Raw genomic sequence first — 27666 nt, forward strand, 5'->3', positions numbered from 1 at the left:
AGTCTAACTGCACCCAAAAACATTCTGGTTCTCTTCTCTTGTTAAGAAGGTATTCTTATCGAAACAATATGCTTCCAATCACTCTTCAGAGAAACACCTATAACAGTTACAGCATTGCAACTTGGTAATTCCCCTCCAAGGGCTTCTGTCCACTAGCCTATTCCAAAGTCAAACACAGCCACAAGTGCCTTGCTTTGTATCACTGATTAAGTGAAATATAGAACAAAATAGATACTCACACTATATGTGCAAGATCAAGTGGCTTTTCTGGCTGCTCAGGAAATACAGGACGAGGTGGTTCTCTACTTGGTACGCAACCGAGTGATTTACTAATTGCATGGCTCAGCTTCTTTGCAGGTGATTTCTGTTTTTGAAAAGAATGACAAAAATGAGTTGACCATTCTGGAAAGGAGTGTAATACATGCAATCGGGTAACAGAAAAGTGTAAAAAACATGCATTGTACTAGAATAGTCAGAAATATCCAGCTACATTCTACTGTATCTAAGAAATTCATATACACATGAACAAGTTTTGTGATTTGGGTTCGGGTTTTTTTTTGTGTGCTATAATATCAAAAAAATGAAAGAGGTTTAACAAAAGTATTTAAGATGAAGAAGATGTCTGTTGTTTCTATCAGGAATAAATCAAGGGACAATCATATCCAATTAAGGGATTTCTTTTACTTACAATGACTTCTGAACACAGGCATTGTGTTTTGAGGGGAGGGCAGGAACAGAGGACCTGGTGCCCAGATGCACCGGCTGCTGCTCCACTCTCATTCCCACCTATGAGAATCACCAGGATGCTGGTGCTGTGCCCCCTCCCCCCATCCTTTGCAAAGGATTTTTGAAAGACTACTTTCAATTGTTTTGTTTGTTATGGGCAAAGCCAAGGTGAAGCACGGTGTTAAGATAGATCAGAACAACCGGTTTGTTTATTTTCTTTCACAAGTTCACTTAGTTGTGCTAGCTAATATCCTGGGAGCAGCCATCCTGGATCATCTAAGGAAAGGTGAAAGGCTGGAGATAAGTGTGGCCAAACACACAAGAATTAACAGCTGCCCCAAATCAGGTGGTTAAAACATTTTTTAAGTCCAAAGTAGACTTACAAAATTAAGTCTCAAAATGTTATTGCATCCACTGAAGTGACACCAGTGATGTGGGAGGCCAGATAACACTTTTATGAGAGAAATCACTTGGCAGTCCTCTTCTCCCGATCTAACTCACTAACAGTCCATGTATGTGTAACCTAGTGGCTAATTACTCCTATGTAATTTTTTTACTCCTCCTGTAAGACATTCCAAAGTGGAATTAGGACCAATTCTTAATGCACATTCAAATTAAAATTCAGACTAACACCGACTTAAATAGGAGGCAAGGCTACCCAGGACAGGAGTTACACATATAGTTACAATTAACAGAAATTAGTAACTAGCAATTACTATCACTTATGAATATTTACTAAGAATTAAACAAACAATTAGTAGTTATTAAACCAGTAAGAATCTTCAGCTCTGGACCTCTTGGCTTTAGCAACGTAAATCAGGCAATAAAGGCTTTCTTGGGTGGAGAACCTGTGTGTGTAACAAGTTGTTCCCTCTGTGAATTTACATTGTTTGTAGTAGACTGGGAAGCATTTTAAGTATAAAGTAAAATACTAATATCAATTGGAAAACAATGAAAAAAGAGAAAAATTCCTTTCAAATTAGAAAAGAAGAGTGGGATGCCTGTGAGAACATATTAGGACAGCTGGTTCTTAACTGAAGTTGTATTATTCTCCTTCAATCACCTCACAACTCACAGTCAATGCTGAGAGCTCTAAAAACCATGACTGTAGTCTTGGGAAGAAAAGAAAAAAAAAAAAGAATTACCCATGATTATATTCCTCCTTGGAGTACACAGAATCATAGGCTGCTTTGTGTTGCAAGGGACACATCCAAGAAGATTCAAGGTAGCTACAGTCAAATTCCAGTAACGTGCCTCCATCAGCATCACACACAGTTTTACAATGTGTATGCTGGGCTGGTTACCATCTTAAGACCACACTTTTCACAAATTAAACCAATTATTCAATATGTTGCAGCCTAATTCCTTTCATATTCTGGAATTCTTACTCAACAGCCCATACATCCAAACTGTGGAGCAGCAGGATGCATCGAGGCCATGGAGAGCAAAAGCCATCTAACAGCCCTCAGATACCTGCTGGAATGGGCAATTGATGTTCCCAATATGTTATCTTTGAGTTTTGCAGACAGAAAGTCCTGGCCCTACCAAAGTACCACTGCAAAAATTTGTTATGGGTGCCAGATTCTTATCTGCTCTCACCAGCAAGGGCTTCAGTGGTAAGGATGGCAAGATAATCAACTGCTTCAGGTGAGGCTCCTATAAGGTAGCTCCAAGAAAACCAGCATCTCCAGAAGCACTTCATCTCACTGATACGCTAAATAGCAAGTGCTAAAAAGACTTACTAGAGGTAAACTGACGGGTTTCTTTTTTTCATTTTCTTTTTTTTTAATGTGCTGAGGAAACTTGCCAGATTGCAATCAAGAGATGATCCTTGCAAACAATGCTGAAGTGCACAGCACTCTCATTGTGAGAGGTTCTACAGATAATCCCCAGCCTTTAAGTATTTTGAAATCCTATGAGAAACACAATCCAATCTTTATATTACTTCTTACTAAGACCACAGTAAAATTTAAATTATGTACACAAATGTGATGATACCAAAAGTAAAATTCTAGTTTTCCTAAATTAATTCTTCAACATGTTGAAAATTTATACTTCTTTTACAGTATTTCCTACTTTACTCTTTACACTGTTCATCTTTTGGTTTCTGCACAGACCATCTATTCTCAGCGTGCCTTTTCTGCGACCTTCTCTTTGCAGTATTTTTAGGTTATTTTAAAGGGTTGGGGTTTTGGTTTTTTTTTCCCCACTCTGGTAACAACCACTATATCCTATTGTGCTACTCCACCATTTATTTTGTCAAATAAATGCAGCATTGGTCAGAATGCTGTACAATTGAGCCACTGCTGCAGCTTTGCTTTCTGAAAATTATAGGGGAAAGATAATTTCCATTGATCCCAACTTTCTGATGATGCTCCTCAGCACAGCTGGCAGTGAGGAGAGCAGGGCAGGGTGAATGAGTATGTGCTTCACTGGCAAGTAGACCTCTTACATGTGTCTCGTTTCCCTGGGAAATAGCTGCTTTTTCTTTCAATTGGATGAGTTCTACTGTAGAAATTTCTAATAACAACCACTTCTTTCTCCTCATTGTTGCTAATCTTGACCTCCTGCCTGTTTGATATCACCTGGAGGCATTGCCATATTCTGCAAAGATGGGATACGCTCCCTTTCACAAAAGCAGAAAACACAAACAGGAAGCCCCAGGGTAACACAGTCCTCTCCATGGTGGCAAACCCACAAACTCACAATCCCCCTCCCCATCACTGGCACCACCATTGCAAACCTCCCACGTGCCCACCACTAGCACTGCTGCTTTTTTACCATCTTCTTCCTCCCCTGCTGTTCATCTTGTTTCTTCTTGACTTTATATTTGTAATGTGAATAGCTGAAGACAAACTATGTTTTATGAAGTATCTGCGACTTAGTATCTGTTGTAACAGGATCTCAGTCAGCTGGGAATCTGGATGTATGACTACAAAATCCCCAGTATTAATATATTTGGTAGTTAAAACCAATAAAGAATTTCAGACTTTGAAAAAGGTTTCACATATTCTAGAGTTCAATGTATGGTATTATTTATCTTCAGCTTTGGATGGGAAAATGGTATGGTGTGCCTTTATTTTCAGAGGCTTTCAAGCACCTAACATTGCCTTCTGCTACAGAAGCGTAACTGTAGAAACCAGCTGACAACGCGCTGCTCTGCCTCCAGCTTCCTCCACACGCTCCCCTGGGAACAGCGAGCAGGCAATCCATTTTGTTTTACTTCCTACATGGGCACAGTACATGACTCAGCAGGATTTATGCTGCTGCAGCCATTCTATCACTCTGATGCTAACTGGCTGATGAGCCAAAAAACATCAGGCATGTAAATGAAGTATATGCTCTTTATCTGGACATAACGTCTCAGCAACATTCCTGGACACAGGAGTTCATGTTTTTGGTTGTTCTCCAATATATTAAAGCCATAAGGCATTAATGAAAGGTTTCTTCTCTGCAGCATTCCGCAAGGTTCACAGGATGCAGGTGTCAGTTTGGTTCTAGCAATATGCTGGTAGCGCTTTGCAGTTCTGAGCACATTAGCAAGGAACAACTGCTGAACTCCTTTTCAGTACACAATAAATCTTCTTAAATCTCAGTCTCTCTGAGATTTCTAATTCAGCAAACTCTCTCATCCTTTTACATATCTAGACCTATTAACTGGAGGATACTTTAGTTTTCCTCAAGTTGATCAATAAATACTCAGAAGAAACAGTTTCAGCTTCTTTTTCATCATGCATAGGATAACAGGACTTGCAAGAGCCACCAGCTACCATGTTTAAGGAATCGATGAATCTTCTAAACAGTCACAATTCAGCATGCAGTTACTAGACATTCCCTTCTTGAGCTGCTTATTTGAGATGTACATCTCCAGGTTTCCTGTCTCCTGAAACACCTATGAAGTTTGGAGTCAGAGGCGGACTACTTGATTAGGTATGAATCCAGATAGCCAGACCTGCGTCTGGAACACCTCTTCCACCACCACTTTCTAGATGATACATTTAATAAATTTTTCAGCTGATCAGACAGCCAAGGCTGGAACATGCTAAGTAGATACCATAAAAGCTGCATTTCTGCAGGCACAGTGCTGGCTGGTACACACACCTTCCACAGCTACCACAGTGGTGAGCTGCAGAACCACATTCTTCAGCAGTGCTACTGAGGTTGCTAAGTAGCAACAGTTACATAGAGTTGTCATGATCCCAAACACTGTCTACCTACCCGCAACAACATCTGGCTTCTCCAGGTCCAGAGGAAGCTCAGAAAAAAAAAAAGTACTTCAGAGAGGCCGGAATATTTGTTCCCTTTTGTAACATAAAAACTTAAAGACCATGGCTCTGCACAGTGCACTCTTCAGGCAATTTCACATTCCACTTGTAGAGCCACAACTAAGATTAAAATACCTTTCCTATTAAACACTGAAGCATTCTTCTTATGGCACTCAGCCTCAGAAACAAATGCAAACTAAACATCCAGGGTTTGGTTATTTCAGTAAATGTATCATCGGTACATCAGGCAAGAAATGTCCTGGATTCTACACTTTCTGTAATAAACAATGATGTTTTTATCAGCTTGCTGTCCTGGGAGATCAGGAACGTGCTATGATGAGACCTCCCACAAAACACATGGCAAGTGCCGAGTGTGTATGTTCTTAACCAAGTTTAGACAAAACTGAGCTGTGTCTGCATCCAGACGAACATCACTCTTGGAGCTGCCTTGATCCACAAAAAGGTATGTGCATCAAATAAAAATGGAATGGCCCCTTCTGCTGGGAAAACTAAGATGTTCTTGACAGATATCCCTGAAAAGTGTTTTCTACGTGCAAAAGTCATGAGAAATTACCAGTACAATGCAGTGATGATGTTCCATGTGTTTGAAACCCCCTTGTATCTGTACTGCATGTTGCCAGACTCTCGTTATTTCAGAGCGGTTTATAGATCTTGTCTCTGTCCCCCTGCCTTCCTATCAGAGGTTACATCTCTTAAAAAAATAATACTTCCATCATGGAATTAAAAAGTTGGAAACTACATTACCAAAAGTTGTCTTTCTACCTTCTATTTGTCTGTATATAAATCATGACCACCTCTATCAAAAGGGTCTAGTAAACAATAGTTACTATGGGCTTAGAAATTCACAGGTAATAAAAAATTAATTGAAACTTGGTTGGCAAGAACATTTGTTTGAAAATTGGGGGGAGTTTAAAGTTATCAGTTTCTCTCTCTTCACACATCCCCCTTTCCCTCCAATATCTCAGAATCACAGAACGGTTTGGGTTGGAAGGGACCTTAAAGCTCACACAGTTCCAACCCCCTGCCATGGGCAGGGACACCTTCTGCTAGAGCAGGTTGGAGGAAGCTGAGGTGCCCACGCCTGCCTCCTGCTCTGGCAGAACAGGTACGCGGTGGCCTCAGCTGTCCAGGGCTGTTCCTGCGTGCACGGGGGCAGCATGCCCTCTGCTGGAAAATACGGAATTATAAAAGGTTTTTTCACAGAGCTTGAAAATAGGGGCCCATGTGATGGTGGAAGTTCGCACATAGAAAGCAACATGACAGGGATGCAGAGCACACTGTTTAACACCGTGTTCCCTCTCAGCTTGTTTATGGGGGATTGAATAAAATCATGTTCAGAAAGTTTTAATAACTTTAAGGTAGTTTAAATGGGAAATTAAATGAACCATAAATACAAGAGATGTAATTCTGAGAGCAAAATCTTATTAACAGCTACTTACAGTATTGCTAGCCTTTACCTTGGTAGATAAAACGGCTTGTCTTTTGTTTTAGATTCGATCAGTACTGAGTGTAATGACTTCCCAACAGAAGCCATAGATATTATCACTATAGAAACAACTAAACATTGGGTTGGTTTGTTGATACACACTCCTACATGTTAAGGTGGGTATAAATAACAAATATTCCATTATTTATAGCAGGAAGAGCATTTTAACTACCAGAAGTTTGATAATAAGCCATCAAACCGTATACCCAAGAGTAGAAGTCTCAAGGGTAACTTAGCTGGTTTGACATTTTACCTGAAATTTATAGATGGCAGAAACTGCTTAAGCTTAGCAGACTACAAAAATAAACAAACAGACTGAACAATGACTAATCTACATGCTTTCAAGATGAACAATTTGATTTTCTGTTCTGCTGCACGTACATAACTAAATGAATCAGTGTTTAAGGCTATTTAATAAAACAAAATTGAAATAGCCCAGAAGGAAAAAGTGTTTGAAGTTTTTTTTCTTTCCCCCTAAACAGGCCTCAACAAGCAGTGTGCTCATACAGCAAAACCTCTCCTTCAAAACAAGATTTCTACCTGACCTTACTATAGTAAAATATATATTTATACATATATTTACAGATATACATACACACCTCACTCTACTATGTGATTTATAGTATACAAAAATTATCAAAGGCACTTTTGAATTTCAGGAAAAAGAACCTTATGAAAATACTATTATTAGTGCTTATTCTGGCTCTTAGGGCTCCAAAACTCTGAAAATACACCATACAAGATGGTGCTAGATCTGGCGGGATTGAAAGCCCAGGAAAAATAAACTTCTTATTTTATGGTATCAGAGTACCAGCTAATCTCTGCAGCTCTGCTCAGGATGGGTCTCTGGGGCTTCATTTGAGATACTACTATTGAGCAGACACACAAGTAGGTCATGCTATTTCAGCTGAAGCTGCACCAGTGCCAAGACACGATGCAGAGTCACAGTTACATCTCCCTTTCTAGACACCAATATAGTGCTTCCACAAGTCCAACACTGCTGATGAAAGTTCCATTAGTGAGCAGTCATGTTCCTCAACCTATTTTCTGCAGAACCACTCCTCAGCTGTGCATCCTTCACTAAACTTTGTGTCTGCTTAGTCCCACCCGAGACCTTTGCCATTTTTGTACTGAACTGCATCTTTTATTAAAAATTGCAGAACAGATGCCTTCAAATGCATTCTGTTTGCTGGATGTTCTTCATCTTTTTATCAGGTTAGACTTTGCCCTTCTCTCAGCAGTACTAGTCACCAGGTAATGAAGGCAGAAGTGTCCTTCTCAAGACTGACGTGGAGAAGACATTTCAGATTTCCTGAGCTCACCAGCTGATAGATTTCATTCAGACTTCTCCCTTTTTGTCCTCTATTTCCATCTTTTGTCTTTGCTTCACCTTGATACAACCTTTAGCCTCTTAATTTCATCTTTCTTTGATTTGGATTCTGCCTACATTGAACAAGAAATGTAAATATCTCCTTCACTCCTCGTGCCTTTTATTCTTTTGGCTCATGTCCCGGCATAACTCTGTAGTTGTGCTATACAAACCTACTACAACAGATTTACACAAGCATATCTTTGAAAAGTGTTCCCTTCATTTCACCTACTGCTTCAATTTCTTACTAGTAGGAGTTGCATATTGTTTCTCTACAGGACAGCCAAATTTGCTGCTGCTAAATTTCCTTCTAGACTTTTGGACCAATTGTTTTCAATACCAAATGTATCAATATTTTCATTGGCTATTAAAATCTAGTGTCTTTCAAGGTTCCCAACTATCATTATTTTTTTATATACACCCTTTCTTTTTGTTCTGCAAAATTCCTAGTATCTTCTGCTGTTTCCAGTGATCTACTTCCAGTTCTGCATTTTGTTTAATGTTGCTTCTGTATTTGTAACTCCCTCTTCTCCTGCTACAGGAAGCATATGGAAGGAAACCGCTCCAGAATCACTACCTGGTCCTGATTGCAAATCATGCGAATTCCTGATCTTGAAAGCGAGGTGGCTGCACCCAGGGTGTCTAGTAGGCATGGTGTGCCACCTGAGCTACTTCTAATCCTTACCTTGGGAAACTCTTGGTCCATGCTAATGCTAGGGACTGTTCTGAGAGTCCAGAGGTTCCGTTCACACAACAACCTGCACTGTTTAATTTAGCAGAAGAGTGATAAAAGTCTGCATAGCCTCCTTTTCCATTAGTGTAACTACCCCCTCCTCCAATTCACGTTATATCTTAAAATCAACTCATTCTGTACTGCCTACAAAGAATCAAACACCTCAAAAGTTAATACTGAAACAAAGCAGGATGGCAGGTTCACAGCTTCTGATACCAGAATGGGGCACATCCATCCAGCCTGACTTGTGGCAAACATATGGCTTCAGAAAGAAATCTCTACATTAGAGTTGGAGCTACTATTTAGATAAGTATTTTATTAAAAAATACAGACTGGATTTATGTGTACTTAAAGGGATAATAATCTACTGGTAGTTGAGATGAAGCATTCCAGAAGTTTATTGCCCATGCAGTTAAAAAAGGGACAATATTTAAGCCTGAATTTTCCTATCTCCGCTTTCCAACTACTGAATGGTACTAAGCCCCAATTTTCTAAATTAAACAGTAATACTATAATGACTCTTCCTCATGAAGATAATTACTAATTATAATCCAATCATCATCTGAACTTCTCTTTGAATTAGTAAAAGGTTGGGCTTAATCTTTCACCATAAAATAGGGGTTTATATCTAAAATTGTCTATTATTTCTTGAGATGTGATTATCACATAGTCATCCAACTGAATATTATTTCTCATATAATTTCTTTAAGGCTTTTTAGTTAAGAGTTTTCAATGCATATATTTACAGTTGTCAGGACAATGACAACACTGAATTTTTCACTTAAAGAAATACTATATTTAAAGGTGCCACTTGGATAAAGTTTCTTTTGGAGCACACCATTCATGCTAACTGCTTTAGCTTTCTGGGGAGGAAAGGTATTGCAACTTTTAAGTCTTTTTAAGCTAGAACAGAGGAAAATATAAGAAAATTAGGATTGCTGTGCAGACGCGAAGAGAACACAGGCCCTGAGGAGGATGGTGCTGTCTTGTGTACTTTGAACAGCACTGAATACCATGACAACCATCAATAAATTAATGTTACTTGTAATAAAACCAGTACAGTTTCATCTATTTATATGCTTTCGCTATTTAAAAACCTTTACAAGTCCTACTGTGCAGTTCTACTACAAAATGTTAACTTTCAGAGTAAGTTAGTATGGAGGCGGTTGGTTCAGCATGACAAAGAAAGGTGAGTTACCCAAGATGAATGCTCCTTCATCTGATGCTGGTTGCTATGAGGACCATTTGCATGGCCACGCCAGAAACAGTTTTGACAGAGCTGGTAGTTGTGGCACTGCTGGCATCGGTACCGGAAGCCCATCATGCTCTCACACCGGCAGTATGAACATTCCACAGGATGGAAGACTTGGTAGAGATGGGGAAGGAGGAGGGGGGAAAAAAAAAAAATGTAGTAAGTGAACTTTAGGAGAACCTTGACCATCAAATTTTATTGGAGCTTCCAAACGTGCCCACTCCCCCCCTGGTTTTTAACCACTAAACCAACTTATTCTGGGCAGGTCACAGATTCTGAGTGCAGAGTAGGTAATTTCAGTGAGATTAACCATTAACTTAAGTCAATCATAACACAACAGTTCCACCTAACAAGTTCAATATTTTGTCTGCAGATTTCTCCATCCTTAGATATACTCAGCCCCAGAGATCTCCATGGAAGTCCACAACACTGAGAATACATGTCAGTGGACAGGAAAGGAAGAAAGGCTACAATCTCAAAGGTTAATTGCTGCCAAAGGAGATCCCTTTGCCCCAGAGCCAGCTGAGAGCGCTTTTTGCAGGAGAGACAACTTCAGAGCACCATGATGGGCTTCTGCTCCAAATCACTTCTCACTGAGCAACTTCCCTCGCTATTCCCAAACTGTGAGCTGCCTCTTGTACCTCTACAGCTTAAACTGAAGAAATGCCCAATGTGCCTCTAAATCTTAACATCTTGAGAATTGGAAAATTAAATTAGGTATGACATGCAGAGTCACTGTCAGGAGCAGGCTAAAAAAGAATGAATAAATGCTTCTTCCCTGTTCTTCTACCCATGAACAATCAGTCACAGACTTACTCCATTTAGGAGAGAAGTCTTCAGATCAAAAAAAGAGGAATGTGAGAATGAGGTAAAGGTAATATCTTACTACATTAAATGCGTCTTAGAAGGTGAGGCACAGGAGATAGAATGGAAGGGTGAAGGTGGACGTGAACTACAGGAGCAAATGGTTTCGCATTGCTGTGAGTCTACAGCATAAGTGATCAGATATATATGTACTATAAACTACTGAAGGATGTAAGAGAATTAGGAAGAGTCTGAAGTTTTGATTTATGATTAAAATGATGACTTAGCTGTTCTAGCTGAGACTTGGTGCAATACTGCACAGGACAATGAAGTTAACGTAGAGAGATACCACTTCTGGTGGTACCTGGAAAGGTCTGGCCAGTTAAACTGTGCTCAAGTACCTGCTACCTCGAAAGTGGATGCATATGCCAAAACTATGGAAAGCACATGGTTAACAATCAAATCAAAGTCACCCTGAGCATTAACCTGATCAGGAATTGACATGGATAATTAAGCCAAGATGATCAGGTGCACAAGGCTTTATTGCAGCATGTACTAACACCATATAAAGTGAAGGACTTGATTGTGGTGGGGGATTTCAATATACAAATACCCCTTGGGAATGGACTGTGGAAGAACTGGTGACTTTTTTTTTTTAATGAAAAAGTAGAGAAAGCAATAGAAAGGAAGACGTCTAGATCCGTATCAAACAGTAGAAAAGAAACTGCTTGAAAAAGATTACAAGTGACCTTAAATTAATATGACAACAGAGTAATTTTGTGAATTTTGGGAAGTGAAGGAGAGAAGAATGTGACTTCAGTGCAGCAGATTTCAGTAAACTTATAGCACTTAGGAAGTAGGCTACAAGAAGAAACAATTCAACAGGAAGTTGGAGTTAGGAGAATTGTCAGTTCCTTAAAAAAGTTATGTTAAAGAAACAAGCATAAGATATCTCAGTGCAGAGAAAGACCAGACTGCAGTAAAAGACCAATATGGCTAAAGTATAAGAGCTCCTCAATATCCTAAAATTCAGAAGGAAGTCTACAGAAGTGAAAACTGGGAAAAATTATTAATGAGGGTTAAAATGTTCAGAAGTAAAGTTAGAAAAACAGAATGAGAGAAAACTAGCAGGAGATTTAAAAGGGATATTACATGAATTGTAATTACGATCCTTAAAAAGATATGAAATTATACCTATGTAACTACTGACCTCTCATGTTGTCTTAACTTGCAGAGTACACTCTGGAACAAATAATAAAACCAAGTACTATAAGCACCTGAGGAACAACAGAGAAATGAGCCATGGATAACGTTTGCCAAATCAACCTAATGCTTTTCCATGACAGAGTAATTGACCTTGAAAATAGGAAACGGGCATCAAATGTCATCAGCTTTTCATTTTTTTTCAGTAATTCTTACTAAATTGGTCTCCCATGGTATTCTCACGATGGGTGGAAATACACAGTAGATGAAAGAACTGTAACCTAGATGTGAATCTCCCAGGAGAAAGACCACAGAGCAGTCAACTGCTAAAATGGAAAAATCTAATGAGCAAAGGGCTTTATTTCAGGTCACATATTGGTCAATGTTTTTCATAAACACCCTGAATGATCATCAAAAATGTCTGATTTGGGGTATCACCTTTCAAGGAAGATGTGGGTTAATTAAATGCACAGGAGAAAGCAATTGAATTGTCTGAATGATATCTGGTAGACATCTTCGCTAGGAGCACATGGTGAGAAGGTATCATCCAACAGGCAAGAGGTACTTACAAAATAGCAATACATTCTCCAGAGCCAGTGGCCAAAACCCAGGTACTTAAGGGTTTAAACTGCAATAAGAAAAAACTCATGCTAGAACATTAGGAAAAAACTTTCTCACTCTAAGTATATTTAAACACTGATCTCACCCCAGCTTCAAGTCCAGGAAGGTGTTGGAACTTTTTGATGGAGGATTTTAAGAAGCAATGAAGCACATCTTTCAAGAACCTTTACACACATTTGAATTTGCCTTTGGAAAGAAAGATGGGTGCAGTCACAGGTTCCTAAAGCCTTTTCTTGCACAGACAGATGCCTCCACACACACACTCTCCTGCAATATCCTTTCTGCTTGGGGCAGGGCTGCTGTCTCCCGCCAAGGCAGAGCACTAGGTCACTACCTTAATAAAAGCCAATATACTGATATCAGCTCATCGCTCATGTTCCATTTACCTCTGAGTACCATGTCATCTTGACTCTTCTTCCCCACCTTTTCAGAATTGTCTCTTATCTTCTCTGACTTCATGCATTTAGAAGAGATTACTATTGATGAAACGGGGACAACAGTACTACAGTGTCCTGAACCAAAGAACCAAACACTTGAAACTGACATGCTTGATTTAAGAAAGCAATAACAACATTCTGATAAAATAAAACATGAGGCAAAATAATAACGGTGACAGCACTCAATGTACTGCAAGAAGCATGCTCTCAAAAGGACTGGTGAAGACAAGACGGGAACAATCAGTATCAGAGATTATTAGATCGTGGGCAAGGGGTCTGGCCATCAAGAGAGAAACCAAAGAGATGAGCTTTTTTGTTTGTTTGTGAGTGGGTTTTTTGTTCGGTTTTTGCTTTTATTTCCTTTTTCTGAAAGTGACAAAGTTTAGCTATGGTTGGGACACAATAAATGAAGTGGAACAGCATGCTTCCTCCAGTCCTAACCTGCCAGCTTCCCCTTCCTGCCTTAACAGCAGGTGGTATAATCCAATGTAGATATTACATTTTTTTGTTAATTTCTGAATGCCACAAAATATGGTGTTGCAAAATGTATTTCTCTTCTCTCCTGTTCAGGTCACTTCAGGACTTCTCTTCATCGGGGACTGTACACTTCATCAGAGACTGTAGCAATAGAACAAGGGGGAATGGGTTTAAACTTACACAGGGGAAGTTCAAGTTAGATATAACAAAGAAGTTCTTTACAGTGAGGGTGGTGAGGCGCTGGAACCATTTGTCCAAAGAAGTGGTAAATGCTCCATTCCTGGCAGTGTTCAAGGCCAGGCTGGACAGAGCCTTGGGCAACATGTTCTAGTGTGAGGCGTCCCTGCCCATGGCAGAGGGCTTGGAACTAGACCATCTTAAGGTCCTTTCCAACCCTAACTATTCTTTGATTCTGTGATTTTTAATCATTGAAAATGACCATTTAATAGGAAATACTCAATCCAGATCCATAGCAAAAATGACTCCTTGAGTATGTCCCATCCCAGACTTTAAACTAAAAAAGTTTCTGCCTTGCTTTTTCCTTAGTGGGCACATCCGTAATCAGAGCTGTGCTTTCGCTCAACATCTCTTTTCCTACCATGCGTCTCAGTAATCCCAACTTCTTCTACTGTCTCAATCCTTTAAATCTGCTATTTTAACCTTCCCACAGTCAGGCCCCCAACACCAAGCCTCCCTTAACTTCTTTTACTGTAGGGACATAATCCCGACTTGATCTCCCCGCCTGCTCAGCCTGCTATGGCTTGCCACATACCTCTGTACATCAGCTGCAATGACTTCTAATCAGCACTTTCAGCAGAGGAACTGCTGCTGACTCTGGAGCAAAAATACCACTTGCAACAGAATAAAAGTTTTTGAGGAAGCTAAAATTGTAGTAAATTAGAGAGAAACAACAGTGGCTGGAATTATTGATGGCAACATAATTCAGCAAGCAGTTTGGGAGACAGCTGTAGAAGAGGCTGGTAAGAATTAGAAACATAATTTCAATGCCCCAAACATTAGAAGTTAGTCTATGAAGAAATCTGAATGCTAAACTTAAGTGTAACAAGACTCCTATGTGTAACACGAGATTAAATCCAGGGACTTGTTGGCAGAAAAGACGAGTGAGGAGAATCTCTTGCTGCTTGGAAGAAAGAATTAGCAACAGGGGCGCTTATGCAACTGCTCCCAAGGAAGATGGCACGTATATCACACAGTGAGGGCCACAGAAGCTGCCAGATAATAAATCTGTAAGGATGATTTTATTCTCAGTATCTAATAATTTCCCCAGGTACTTTCAAGCAGAAAAAAGATCAGTCTATTGATTATCTCCAGTTCTTTCCACCATGTCACTTCTGTCCAAACTTTACGTTTAACCATTTCACTCCTGCCTAAGCCCTGTGCAATTCTATTCTGACTTGTAATTCATATAAACAATCTTACTGTCTATTTCTTTACCGTATTTATTCCACTCTGTGTGCTTTTCTTGCAGTACAAATTTACCAGGGTAAGAGAGCAGAAGAAGAAAGCAAGAAGTCACTGCTACCTTCCTGTTAATGCAAGCCGTCACATGAGAATGGGAAAGTCTGCAGTACTGTAGTTTACCTAATATTTTAACAAGTCAATCTCTTCGCTTTTTTGGTAAGTTTTCCCATAAGATTTGTCTCTATGAAATCGCTCCTCTCAAAATTCTTTAAAAAAAAAAAAAAGTAACTTTTTTGATGAGACCCCTAATTATTGGGAAATGTCCATAGATATATACAGCAACTGGGAAATTCAACTTCTTTTGCAATAAAGAAGAAAAGGCCCATTGAGCATCACAAATCCAGTATTCTTTACTGCTCAATAAATGCAGATTAAATTCACAACCAGGTATGCTTTGCAAGAGGATCAAGAGAAGACAACGAAACAAATTGAAAACCCAGCATATCAAAATCACAGCAACACTTAACCATGGATAAATGTCAGGAAACAGAGAATGGAATACAGATCATGAAAACTTTGCTAAAGACAGCCTGCTGAGCTTTGCCGGTAAACTGCTAGGCAAAACCAGTGGCTGGAGTTTCTCTATCTGTGCCATAAATGGAAGAAGTCTATACACCTTGAAATGACTGTGAGCACATTAAATAGAAGAAGAGGTAACAACTAGTAGGGCAGGGGTTTTGATGGATGGTAGGATGATTTTACTCTGTCAGGAAGGAAACAAAAGATGGAATTTATGGCTGAAGAAAAGTTGTGGGTTTTTTTCTAGAATTCACATACAAAACATGATACATATATGCTGAGTGCAAGAAATTAAACCTTTTGTCCACTATAAACAACAAACACTTTTCAATATACTTGCACAACTTTCTGCAGGAAACCTTTTTGCTTCCCTAAACTCCATAAAGCCCTTGCAGCCAGTGACTCTTTCATTACTCTTTCTCACTGTTAGTCTCCAGTTTTCCAACCATTATTGCTCCTTAAATACTTTCCATAGGCTGTAAAGCCAGGGAATTTTAGCTAAGAAAAGGCCTAGAAGTCAGAGGAGCTCAGGATTTACCTCCAATAGCAAGCACTGAAGTGACTCGTGCTCAAATGCTACTTAAGACAGACAGTTGAGTGGGAACCAAAATCTCGGAGAGTCAGCACTTGAAAACATATGTTACAGCATAGTTCAAATGAAGGGTTTAAGAGTTTCAGAACAGGAACATTTAGAGAATATTGTTACTCTGCTACTTGTTTTTTGATCTTCTGCTACCAGTGATGCTGGAACTCTGAAACTAAACTTGTTCTACATTGGTGCTGGTGATTTCATGAAGAATCAGTCTTTGTTCTTTTTCTCTCCAACAGAAGTCTAGGCTTAAATGCTCTGGGACTAAGACCATTACAGTGGGAACAACAAAGGCGTAAGTGCTTTGTTACGTGAGAAAGGACAGCACATTTACATACTTTGACAGAAACATGTTTCAAACAAGAAAATATTCCATTTACCATTTTCAACATGGGCAAGTCTGTGCATTAGAGGCAGCCACACAAGGCACTGAGGAGGTGGATCAGCCATCAATGTGTCTAAAAACATGTTTATCATTATCTTTTTCTGCAAAGAAAAGAGAAATAGAATTTAATTATAAGAAAAAAATATATATACCCCAAACTACTTCAGCCTTAAAATCTTTCTATGACTCAACTGCTGTCTGGCAGAAATATTTCATATGCTAGAAAGAGACAAAAATCACAACTTCTTTGCTCAGGGAGTTTCAATCTATGTTAGTCAAGCAGTAACACCACAAACAAGGTTTTAGTGTAGACATGATATAATCATACAAAAAGAAATGATAAACAAATGAACAGAAAACTCCAAGAAATGTAGGGCTAGTCAGTCTGGATTAGTTCCCCAGTTGCAGTTAAGGATTCTTATTTTGAAGAGGAATACAACAAATGTGAGTGGAGGTTACTTAACAATGCAGAAAATGGTATTTCAAACATACAGACAGCACTGAAAAGAAGTAGACACAAATAAAAGAGTAATTACAATGCATATTCATACAAGATCCATATAGTAAATGATTTTTTAAAAGGCAAAACAAGAAAAAAAGAGGCAAGGAGAGAACCAGGCTAAGATTTTAAGCAATGAATGACTAAGAATGAAACTGAAATGAAATCATTAGGAGACGGAAGTCAGGCATGTGAAAAGTAATATTTCCTAAGGTTTTGAATTCAAGTGAGCAAAAGAAAAGAGCTGCTGTAAACACAAGCAGATGGAGACAATGGGTAAGAAAACCAGTGAAGAATATCATGGATACAAAGAAAGAACATGTTGGCTTTTGCACACAGAGAGATGTGTAAGAACCTCTCACAGGCAGGTGGCCAGCAGATCAGGCGGTACTTTTATCTCACCTTAGCATATGACAGTGCTACTCCAAAGAGCACCCACAACAGGGAGGGCAAGGAGGGCTAGAGGAAAAGCTAGGATGGGTTTCTAGGGGCTGTGAAATCAAATGTAGCTTTCACTTGCAATTATGATGCCAAAAATTAATGGCTTTAAACTTACAGAGGGTAGATTTACACTATATATTAGGAAGAGGGTCTTCCCTGTGATGGGGGTGAGACACTGGCACAGGTTGCCCAGAGAAGCTGTGGCTGCCCCATCCCTGGCAGTGTTTAAGGCCAGGTTGGACAGGGCTTGGAGCAACCTGCCCTAGTGAAAGGTGTCCCTACCCATGGCAAGGCGGTGGAACTAGAGAGCTTTAAGGTACTTTCCAACCCAAACTGAGCTATGATTAGACAGTGATATATGCTATGCACAGTGGCAGAACCACCTAAACATAGCAGGAGAGCTTCCTCTGCTATATAAGAGTTCCCTTTGCGCAGTGTGAACCTTACGAATTGTAATTGTCAAAGCCTGTGTATAGAGTGATGCAACTTTCATGTAACTCAAACAAAAGCAGTCTGGACACAGGCTTTGGGGTTTTTTCACCAATACAGGTAGGATATTTTGCAACCAATTGACCAAAAAGAATCACACAATATTATCATTGCTACATTTTGTCTGTCTGGGCAGAGGTGTTCTCAGTAATGGCTGAGTTGACGAGAAAGCAAACGGCAGTTTCTGCCTAGAAATTATGTGCCAGAGAAGGAGCCTAAACAAAGCCCTTTCTTGTAGCTGGTCTAACATTTCCTACTGGGTTCAGAATCCAGCCATGGAGCAACCACAAAACATCACTCAGCCATCATTTGTGATGCAACAGCAATCAAATAATCTGCCAGCAGGTCCCAAACTCCAAGAACATAAATGGAAAATTAGTAAATGTGAAGGCACAACCAGTCATGAGGTTCAAATGCTTCCCGGCAGAACAAATGCAATTCTGCATAGATAATCTCTGTAAACACCTGCTGACTCTACCCCATTTTAATACATGTTGTTACCAATTCCTGTTAGCATACCTACTTGTCTTAATAGCTCTGTAGCCTCAGATCTTCCTGCAGGTGGGTGCAGAGGTAGGTTATACCAATGCAATTCTTGTATTTAGAAGAACACCATAGGCTTGCTTCAATAGCAAAAAAATCAGCCAGTTTTACTGTTAACACTGCCAACACGCTTGTTTCAACAAGATGTTAATGCATGTATTTCCCCTCAAAACAGTGGCACAAAAACACATCCCTGAAGCCTGCCAAAGATACATGATTTGTAACTGCAGCAGTCAAAACAGATTATACTGATCTAAAGAGCTGTGTATTAGACCTCATCTGTATCTCTAACTGTTCTGTGTCTTGTGCTCTATCAGAGTATGCTTACGTCTTTCCTTGTACACAAGACCATCCTGTCCTTAATATATCCTTGTTGCTCACTTTAGCAACTGTACATCCTTCTGACACTGTTAAGTTTGTGATCTGACTAGTTTAACTATCAACCATGCCATTGGCAAAGCCTAAGTCAGCCAATGCTTTAGCAAAGCTTTCATTTAAGGCATGCACAAATCACTGCCTACCTAGACCTGCTTGTATAGCTTGTGCTGCTGATTTTCAATAGAATGATGTGCAGTTGGACTGTACAGCAGTCAAGCTCCTGGCTCCTGAGCCTCAGAAGTGAATGTCTCAGCTCAGTAGGAACACTGCAATTAAACTGCTCTGTAAATGAGATGTAAAGTGCACACACCTCTGCAACAATAAGACAGGTTGTGCCATTAACACAGAAGGATTTTGACTAAGGCAGGGAAAGTCACGGTGATACAGCATCTCTGACAAATACAGGGGCTGTGGCCAAGTGAACAAAAGTCTTAAGAAAAATATGACATGATATCCTACATCTGTGGAATCCCCCACTTGACCTAGACTAGCAAATTATTACTGGAAACTCTTTATACATCTGGAAGCCATCACAATGAATGCAGTTCTTGCCAAAAGCATCCCAAGAAACTCCGTTTTACATGGGTAACAAGTTGGAATTACTCCGTCTGTGACCCAAGAAATGAAACAGTTGTGTAGGGTATACAATCACTAATATTTCTTTGCCTATCTGCCCTTTCACCACTCAGACAGCAGTAAACTATTAGCCTTTGGCACCTAGAAAAAGTGCCTCCCGGAACCAAGACCTCCATGGGTAGCCAGGAACCACAGCTGGCCAGGAAGGATTTGCCTCTTGGTAGCTTAAATAACACTAGGGAATATTCCTGGCACTGAAACTCAAATCATGCACATTTTCATGTTATTAACCCTGTATCTAGTTTAACCACTCACTCTCCTAAATGATTCCAGTATCCAGATCAGGTGTTAGTATCAGCTAGGAATCATTTCTAATAAACAGTTTCCATGTAACCACCCTGCTTGGGGGAATAAGAGAGTTTAGTAACATGGATGTGGTTAGACAATTCCAACTGGCCTTAGCACCACAGGACAGCTCAAGGCAGTGTTTAATTAACTACTGCAAATGTAGCTTGTATGTTTGTCATGTACATGCTGAAGTCTGAAACCCCACAGCTTTACCAATGCCATCTGGAGCAAAATCATAGCCTGTAAAAGGAGAGTATCACAGAAGTATCTCTGGGAAGCTTGTTTTCAGATCTGGGAGGCATTAAAAAATGGAATTAATTCTAAGACAGATTATCCATCTACTTCCCAGGACCTGTTTCAAAGTTTTCCAATAAATGAAAGAATTGTCTTGGGGTACAGTGTATATCTGGATTAATTAAAAAAATAACAACATTACCATTCTCTACAAACCTGGCCTTACATGAGAGATTTTGTTTCGCTGAATAAAATTAGAGCAAAGGAATTTCTAAAAGGAAATCAATATGAAGAATTAGCTTTATTGTTCATGGGAGCCAAAGCGTGTCAAGACATGCTGCAGGCAAGCCACATACAAATCAGAACCGTGTAACTGTTCAGGTTGGAAAAGACCTTTAAGATCATCAAGCCCAACCACTAACTCAGCACTGCCAAGCCCACTACTAAAACATGCACATAAGTGCCACATTTATACACCTGTCAAGTAGCTCCAGGGACAACACCACTTCCCTGGGCAGCCTGGTCCACTGCTTGACAACCCTTTTGGGGAAGGAATCTTTCCTCATATCCAATCTAAACCTTCCCTAGTGCAACTTCAGGCCATTTCCTCTTATTCTATCACTTGTGACTTGGGAGAAGAGACCAACCCCCACCTTGCTACAACCTCCTTTCAGATAGTTGTAGAGAGCGATAAGCTCTCCCCTGAGCCTCCAATTCTCCAGGCTGAACACCCCCAGTTCCCTCAGCCATTCCTCATCACACTTGTTCTCCAGACCCTTCACCAGGTTTGTTGCCCTTCTCTGGCCCTGCTTCAGCACCTCAATGTCTCTCTTGTAGCGAGGGGCCCAGAACTGAACACAGGATTTGAGGTGCAGCCTCACCAGTGCTGAGTACAGGGGGATGATCACTGCCCTGGCCGTGCTGGCCACACTATTACTGACACAGGCCAGGATGCTGTTGGCCTTCTTGGCCACTTGGGCACACTGCTGGCTCATGTTCACGGGCAGTTACTATACCTTACTTGGCTACAGTAGCGAGATTTGCATCAACTATCTTAGACATCTTAGCCAACTGTCCAAGTCCAGGGAGCTATACCAGCCTTTCTTTAGGGGTAAGAAATGTCACTTCCAGAATCCAGGCTTCTGAACAAAACAAAACCCCATTCCCATTCCTTCTGCAGACATGGACAGACCACGTAGGGCTTAGAATCCAGTGTCTGGCTTCTATAACCACATAGCGAGGCCGAGGCTCTACATTCAAAAGCAGTGCCACTTACGTGAAACTTCATTTGATCACTTCACAAAGGGTGGCATAAGTGTGCAAACAAGTATGGCCCACAAATGCGTCAGTCAATATGGAAACAGAAATAAATATTTATTAATTGCACTACCGGTAAAAAAAACCTCTCTCCTCAGTAACTCCCAGTCCTTATTATTCCCTAAATCAAAGCTGTTCCCTACTGTGTTGTATTTCAAATATTCTAATTGCTGATTAACTTAAGTTTCACAAAAGTGACTATAAACTCTGAATCTAAATACTTCAGAAATATATCTTCCGGAACATAATCATGACCAGAATCTAAACATTTAATTTTAGGCCTACTATTATCTAGGTTCATGCTTACAGTTGATTTAAGGATTATTTATACTGTTTACATTATTTCAAATCAGAAACAAGTCCTTGGAACGATAAAATTACAATGAATGAATAAAGAAATAAAAAGCTCTATAAGATCATTACTATAACATATACTCCAAACATCAGCTGTAATGGAAATATTTTGGAAAAAACAGCTATACCAATAAGCATAATAGTAAAATTGATTTAAAAATAAACTACATGTACACAATGTATTTATATTGTACAGGCCCAATCACGTAGCAAGTGATTTGTTGAAACTAACACTCTTGAAACACTGAGAAAGCTTATTAAATAATCAAAGGAAAATAGTAAAAATGCTATGTTTCATATTTTAGAAAAGAAAGAGAACATCCTTGCTGTTCTGATGGGGAACTGAAGTGTTCCTTCAAGGAGGGGCAACAACCCATATTATGCAAAATCATTTAGTTGCCTAACACACAGACATCCTATTTTTAATTACTCAGACTATCTTAAAACTGCTCAGGTGATATAGCACATATTACCACCCCCTCCTCCAAACTTCCCATCCAAACCACACAGGCAGTGGCCTTTAAAGCTCCAGCTTAACACACAATACCGAAATCCTGGGTGGTTAATGCTTACTTGTTGTGGGAAACAGGTCCGAACAGAATGCTCTGTGTATCCAAAAGAAGGCCCTTCAAACACAGCAGTTGGAAGTTTTAGAACTTCTTTCAAAAACTGATCAAACTTTGTAAATATCATTAGTCCATTTGAATCTGATATTTGAGAGAAAATATCTGTAAGAAAATATAATAAAACCCCACAGTAAATACATGCTTACTACAGAAAAAACCTAATTATTTCAATCCATTTAAACCCCACGAAATTTCTTTTTGGTTTATTCTGAACATAATTTCTTATTAATTGCTATCCAGATGAAATTTATAAAATGAACACATGCAAACATGCTGTGATATAAATCTTTCTGTTTCCTCCATCCCATCTCACTCAGTTTGAGGTAAGATTCTGCTGGTGCATTAACTGTAACAGCAAGGAAAGAAAGAAAAAAAGAAGAAAAAGAAAAAAAGCAAGCAGAAGCAAGGAGGCAGTATAAAAGTTATAGAACACGGTATCTTCAAGCTTACAACTTCAAAATAAAACTAAAAATCCTCCTAGAGGTCTCACAGAATTAAAAGAAGTAGTAAGAATCACAAAGTCCAAACTGGCAAAGCCCCTGGTAAGCTGGGTGCATGCCACTGCCAGGCTGAGTGCCTAGTGTTGGAGGAGAGTGTGGAACAGATGTGGTGAGAACTGGGGTACCCTGACTTCCATTCACCAGCTGAGACACCCCAGCAATGCAGCTGAGGCAGGGAGAGAGGAAATTGGGTTGAGTTTTGTACCAGAGACACTGAGCATACTGGAGAGCTAGAACAAGAACTTCTGTCTTTACACAAGAATTAAGCTGAAAGAGGGTAGATTTAAATTAGATCGTAGGAAGAAGTTCTTCTCTGTGAGGGTGCTGAGGCCCTGGCACAGGTTGCCCAGAGAAGCTGTGGCTGCCCCGTCCCTGCAAGCATTCAAAGCCAGGTTGGACACAGGGGCTTGGAGCAACCTGGTCGAGTGGAAGGTATCCCTGCCCATGGCAGGGGAGCCGGAACAAGATGAGCTTTAAGTTCCCTTCCAGAACAAACTATTCTGTGATTCTCTGACTCTATAAGAAGAATGTGTGGTATGAGACAAGGTATGCTTTTTAATTAGCTTTATGGGGCTAAACATATTTCTGAAACCAGAAAGAGGGTTGAGCAAGGTTTTCAGCAGTCTTGTGCACATATGGAAAAAGAAAGAGAGGGACAGCGGTCACTTCCAGCAGCAGGGAGGAGGGGGTCTGGCAAGTTCCGCCCCCAGCTGTGTTCCAGCTGTAGGCATGGTAATGGAGGGAGGGTGTCCCTGAGCCACCCCTGACTGCACAGAGCTCAGCTCCTCCAGCCCCTCTGCTCCACATGACCAGCCCAAAGCCCCCAGCAAAGGCAAAAATACAGAACAAGGTGTGCAGATAGCATGATAAGAAAATTATGTCACATAAAATATTGGGACAGCTGCCTACAGATACAGCCTAACTGTCCTGGGAGCAAAAATCTCTTTGGAAAAGACAGATGCCTCAAACAGCAAAACTGATACACCTTGGAGTCATATTATGCTAGAAAGGAAGATTTCTCTAATAGCAGCACTAATATTAGTAAGACCTAAATTTTTCCAAGATGTGACAGATAGATACTAGAATTCTTCACTAGCACTGACTCATCTCTGAGGTTATTTGACACACCAGCAGTAATGACACATCAAAAAGGGGATGTTGACAGAAAATAAATTTAAGTGATCAAAACTAGGTCCGTAAAAAAACCCCAACTATTCCAGAAACTATTTCTAGTGAACTAGAGAAAGTATTCCGGTCTGCTGAATGAATGAGCTCACAAAGAAGCCTACAATATCCAAATTAAGGTTGTTAAAGCTATCTGGAATTGGTATCTCTGGCTAAACAGACAAGGCTGAAGTGAGGGTTGAATAATTTTGTAGAATAATCTGGTGAGCCATATTAGGAATAATGGAGGGAGGGAGAGGGAGAAAGGAAAAAGGGAAGGGAAAAACAGTATGGAAAAAGGGAGAGGGAAAAGGAAAAACAGAAAAAAAAAAAAAGAAAAAAAAAAGGGTGTCAGGAGGGGAACACTGTATTTTAAAAAACTAGACCAAGCAGAAAAATTAAATTTAACCCAAAAACTAAATGTGGAAGAAAAGTTAGGCTCAAACTGCATACAAATGAAAACTATGGAAGCAACTAAACCTGATCAGCAAGGCAAACTTCCCGAATCCCAATCCATTCTAGATGAGACACCCCAACCCCAAAATCTGAAGGTCTGGTAATGCATCTGTCAAGGTGAGACTGGTAGATCCAGACTGGAACCTGACAGCATTTATGTTTAACAAAGGACAGAAATCTGCTGGGTATTCACGGTCTATTAATGAGGACTGAGCAGAATGCAAAATTTAAATGATTTTAAAGAGAAAGTAATTAAAGCTATGGAAACAAATTGAAAATGCGATAAAATAGAACAAGCTTTATCAAGGCTAAATTAAAAAGAAAAAAAAACAAACCAAAGCCCACTAACCTATATCTCACAGTCATAAAAAAGTGGTTTTATAGTCAAAGCGAAGTTAAACTAATCTATGCGGGGAACTTCCACATGGGAAATTAGCAGGGAAATTGGAAAAGATAAAGATTAGTAGGATATAAAGTCATCTGCCCTTTAAAGGGGCAGTAAATTACCCTCAAATAGAAAACCTGAAGCAACCCAGAGAGTAACAGCATCATTTCTCAAGAGCTCCCTCAGGGTTGCAACAGGCAGGTGCTAATAGAGTTTCCCAATGACGAGGTATTACAATTGTCGTATACAATTTCAGTTGAATGCTATTATGATATAAACTTTTTTTTTTTAATGGAGAGAATAATAAATTTAGAATTACAAACCCCACTGCTCAGTCCCCAAAATACAAATGTAAAATGGCACTTGTGCAACTCACTATTTCCTTTTTACAAATGCTTGCAGTAAAACTTTTATGCTAAACACAGAGCTCACAATATCATGTCAAACCTGCCCAGCAGTTCCCCCAGAGCCTCTCATCAGCTGCTCATAACTACCAAAATTTACTGTCTGTGCTTTCCAGTCAGGGCGTTTGCCTGATGCTTTCAGAGGTTTCAGGTGAAGGCTCCACCATTTCTCTAACGGAGTTAAAAACAAAGTGACAAAACCTCAGCACTCTTATCTTCCAGGATCTTGACCTTGAGTGTATCCTGTGTTGCAAAATTCCTATGAAGCTGTCCATGTTTATTATGCAAATTCATAAAATACTTGTTAAATACTAGGTTTAATATCAGCAAAAGTCAAGAAAATATATTTAAGAGATGAATCAATTTGAGTGTGCTTTTTGGGGTGTGTGTGGTTTGTGTGCAGTTTTACTGGCATTAATCCAAACCGTGTATTAAGGTCAAAAAGACAATCCAAGGAAATAGACGCCAGTCAGCCCTGCTTCAGTTCCTGGGAAAATTATGCAGCAAATCTTGCTGTACATTCCTGTGTGCATGAAAGAAAAGCTGCCTGGGATCTGTCAGTATGGATCTACCAAGGCTAAATGGCACCCAACCAACTCCATTGTCTTCTGTGATACCTGAATTTGTAGATATCATTCATCTCAACTTGAGCAAGGCTTTCTACTTTTTATTCCCCACAACATTCCAGCATCCAACTTGGGATGTCACAGTCTGCATGGGCAAGTAGCTCATTGGATGATCAGACTTGGAGGGTAGCAGACAATGGGCCAGATTCTACATGGAGGCCAATAACAAGTGTATTACTGCTGGAATCTGTCCTGGGACATGTCCTGCTCCACGTGTCTGTCAGTAATATCTGTGCATGCTTGTTGAGCTCACAGATGGTGCCAAACTGGTGGGACCAGGTGATATACCCCTGAGGGTGAAGGCTGCCAACCAGCAGGACCTGGAACAGCTGGAGGAATGGGCTGGCAGGGACTGTGTGAAATCCAAAAGGACAAACAGAAAGCCCTGCCGGTGGGAAGGAACGGATTCTGTCAGCAATCCAGGCTGGGGAGCAGCTCTGCTGGAAAGGTCCTTGTGGGTTTTGAGGTCATAACCTGACCATGAGCCAGCAGTGCCCACTAGCAGCAAAGGTGGCCAACAACATCCTTGGCTGTATGAAACAGGAGCTCAGCTACTAGAGGGAAGTGATTGTGTCCTCAACATAAGAAGGACATCGAGCTGTTGGAGCAAGTCCAGAGGAGGGCCATGAGGATGATAAGAGGGCTGGAGCACCTCCCTTATGAAGACAGGCTGAAGAAGTTGGGGCTGTTCAGCCTGGAGAAGAGAAGACTGTGTGAAGACCTCACAGCAGCCTTCCAGTATCTGAAGGGGGCCTACAAGGATGCTGGGGAGGGACTCCTCATTAGGGACTGTAGTGGTAGGACAAGGGGTAATGGGTTTAAACTTAAACAGAAGAAGTTTAGATTAGATATAAGGAAGAAGTTCTTTACAGTGAGGGCGGTGAGGCATTGGAATGGGTTGCCCAAGGAAGTTGTGAATGCTCCAATCCTGGCGGTGTTCAAGGCCAGGCTGGAGAGAGCCTTGGGTGACATAGTTTAGTGTGTGGTGTCCCTGCTCATGGCAGGGGGGTTGGAACTAGATGATCTTAAGGTCCTTTCCAACCCTAACTATTCTATGATTCTATGATTCTTCTCCGTGAGTCACGTGTTAGACCCTTTTTAGGTACTGTGTCCAGTTCTGGGATCCCCCAGCATCAGAGAATTGTTGAGAATCACAGAATATGAAAGACACAGAATACGAAAGACCAACTGAAGTGAGTTCTGTAGAGGGCTACAAGGATGGTCAGCATGCTGGAGTACTTGTCCTCTGAGGACAGCCTAAGGAAACAGCAACTGTTCAGCCTATAGAAGATAAGACACCAAGAATAACACAACCCAAACACTCATAAGGAGATAATGAAGATGCTTTTAGAGGAAAATTTAGCAATTAGAGTTGTAGAGCTAGGTATCAGAGAAGTCAGAAGTCTGGCACAGACATTGGAAAGACAAGAGGGCACAAGAAGCTCCAAGGATTGGCTACTAGATAGATGAGCATCTGCAGCCAGTCATTGAAGGGATCCATATTCTACAGGCATGTACAGGTATGTATATATTCATGCCACTGCAGGCTTTCGTCCTGACCAGACAGAGAGGGGAAAAGAACCAGGTCTCTGGTGCTGTTTGTGTTCACATGGGTATTTTCAGTCTGTTTATCAGTATTGCTGCATGTGTGTGGTCCTAATGGAAACACATACCCACCCTGGCCACTGGTGGACTGCAACAGTCCTAACTCTACCAGATCAGCAGGTGTAGTGGCAACTCCTAAAATTTGTTATAACAAAATGAGATGCAAGAAATCCTGTATAAACCCACAGAATCATAGAATAGTTTGGGTTGGAAAGGACCTTAAAGCTCATCTATTTCCAACCCCACTGCCCCAGGCAGGGATACCTTTCACTAGAGCAGGTCGCTCCAAGCCCTGTCAAACCTGGCCTTGAATACTGCCAGGGATGGAGCAGCCACAGGTTCCCGGGGCACC

At 40.4% G+C, this 27666-nt stretch overlaps 1 protein-coding gene across 1 annotated transcript in view; it reads right to left on the minus strand.

Annotated features, from left to right (window-relative positions):
* Positions 1-235: 235 nt before the first annotated feature.
* Positions 236-27666, minus strand: part of LOC104411090 (dystrobrevin beta) — a 42986-nt gene continuing 15555 nt past the window's right edge. Inside the window, exons 5-8 of the mRNA XM_010021426.1 lie at positions 22122-22276; positions 16365-16470; positions 9799-9965; positions 236-364 (exon numbers count right to left, since the gene is read on the minus strand). Coding sequence (XP_010019728.1) covers positions 236-364; positions 9799-9965; positions 16365-16470; positions 22122-22276 — 557 coding nt within the window. The remainder of the gene's footprint in view (positions 365-9798; positions 9966-16364; positions 16471-22121; positions 22277-27666) is intronic.

This window comes from Nestor notabilis, unplaced genomic scaffold (assembly GCF_000696875.1).
Source record: "Nestor notabilis isolate BGI_N333 unplaced genomic scaffold, ASM69687v1 scaffold12739, whole genome shotgun sequence".
Classification (NCBI taxonomy): domain Eukaryota; kingdom Metazoa; phylum Chordata; class Aves; order Psittaciformes; family Psittacidae; genus Nestor; species Nestor notabilis.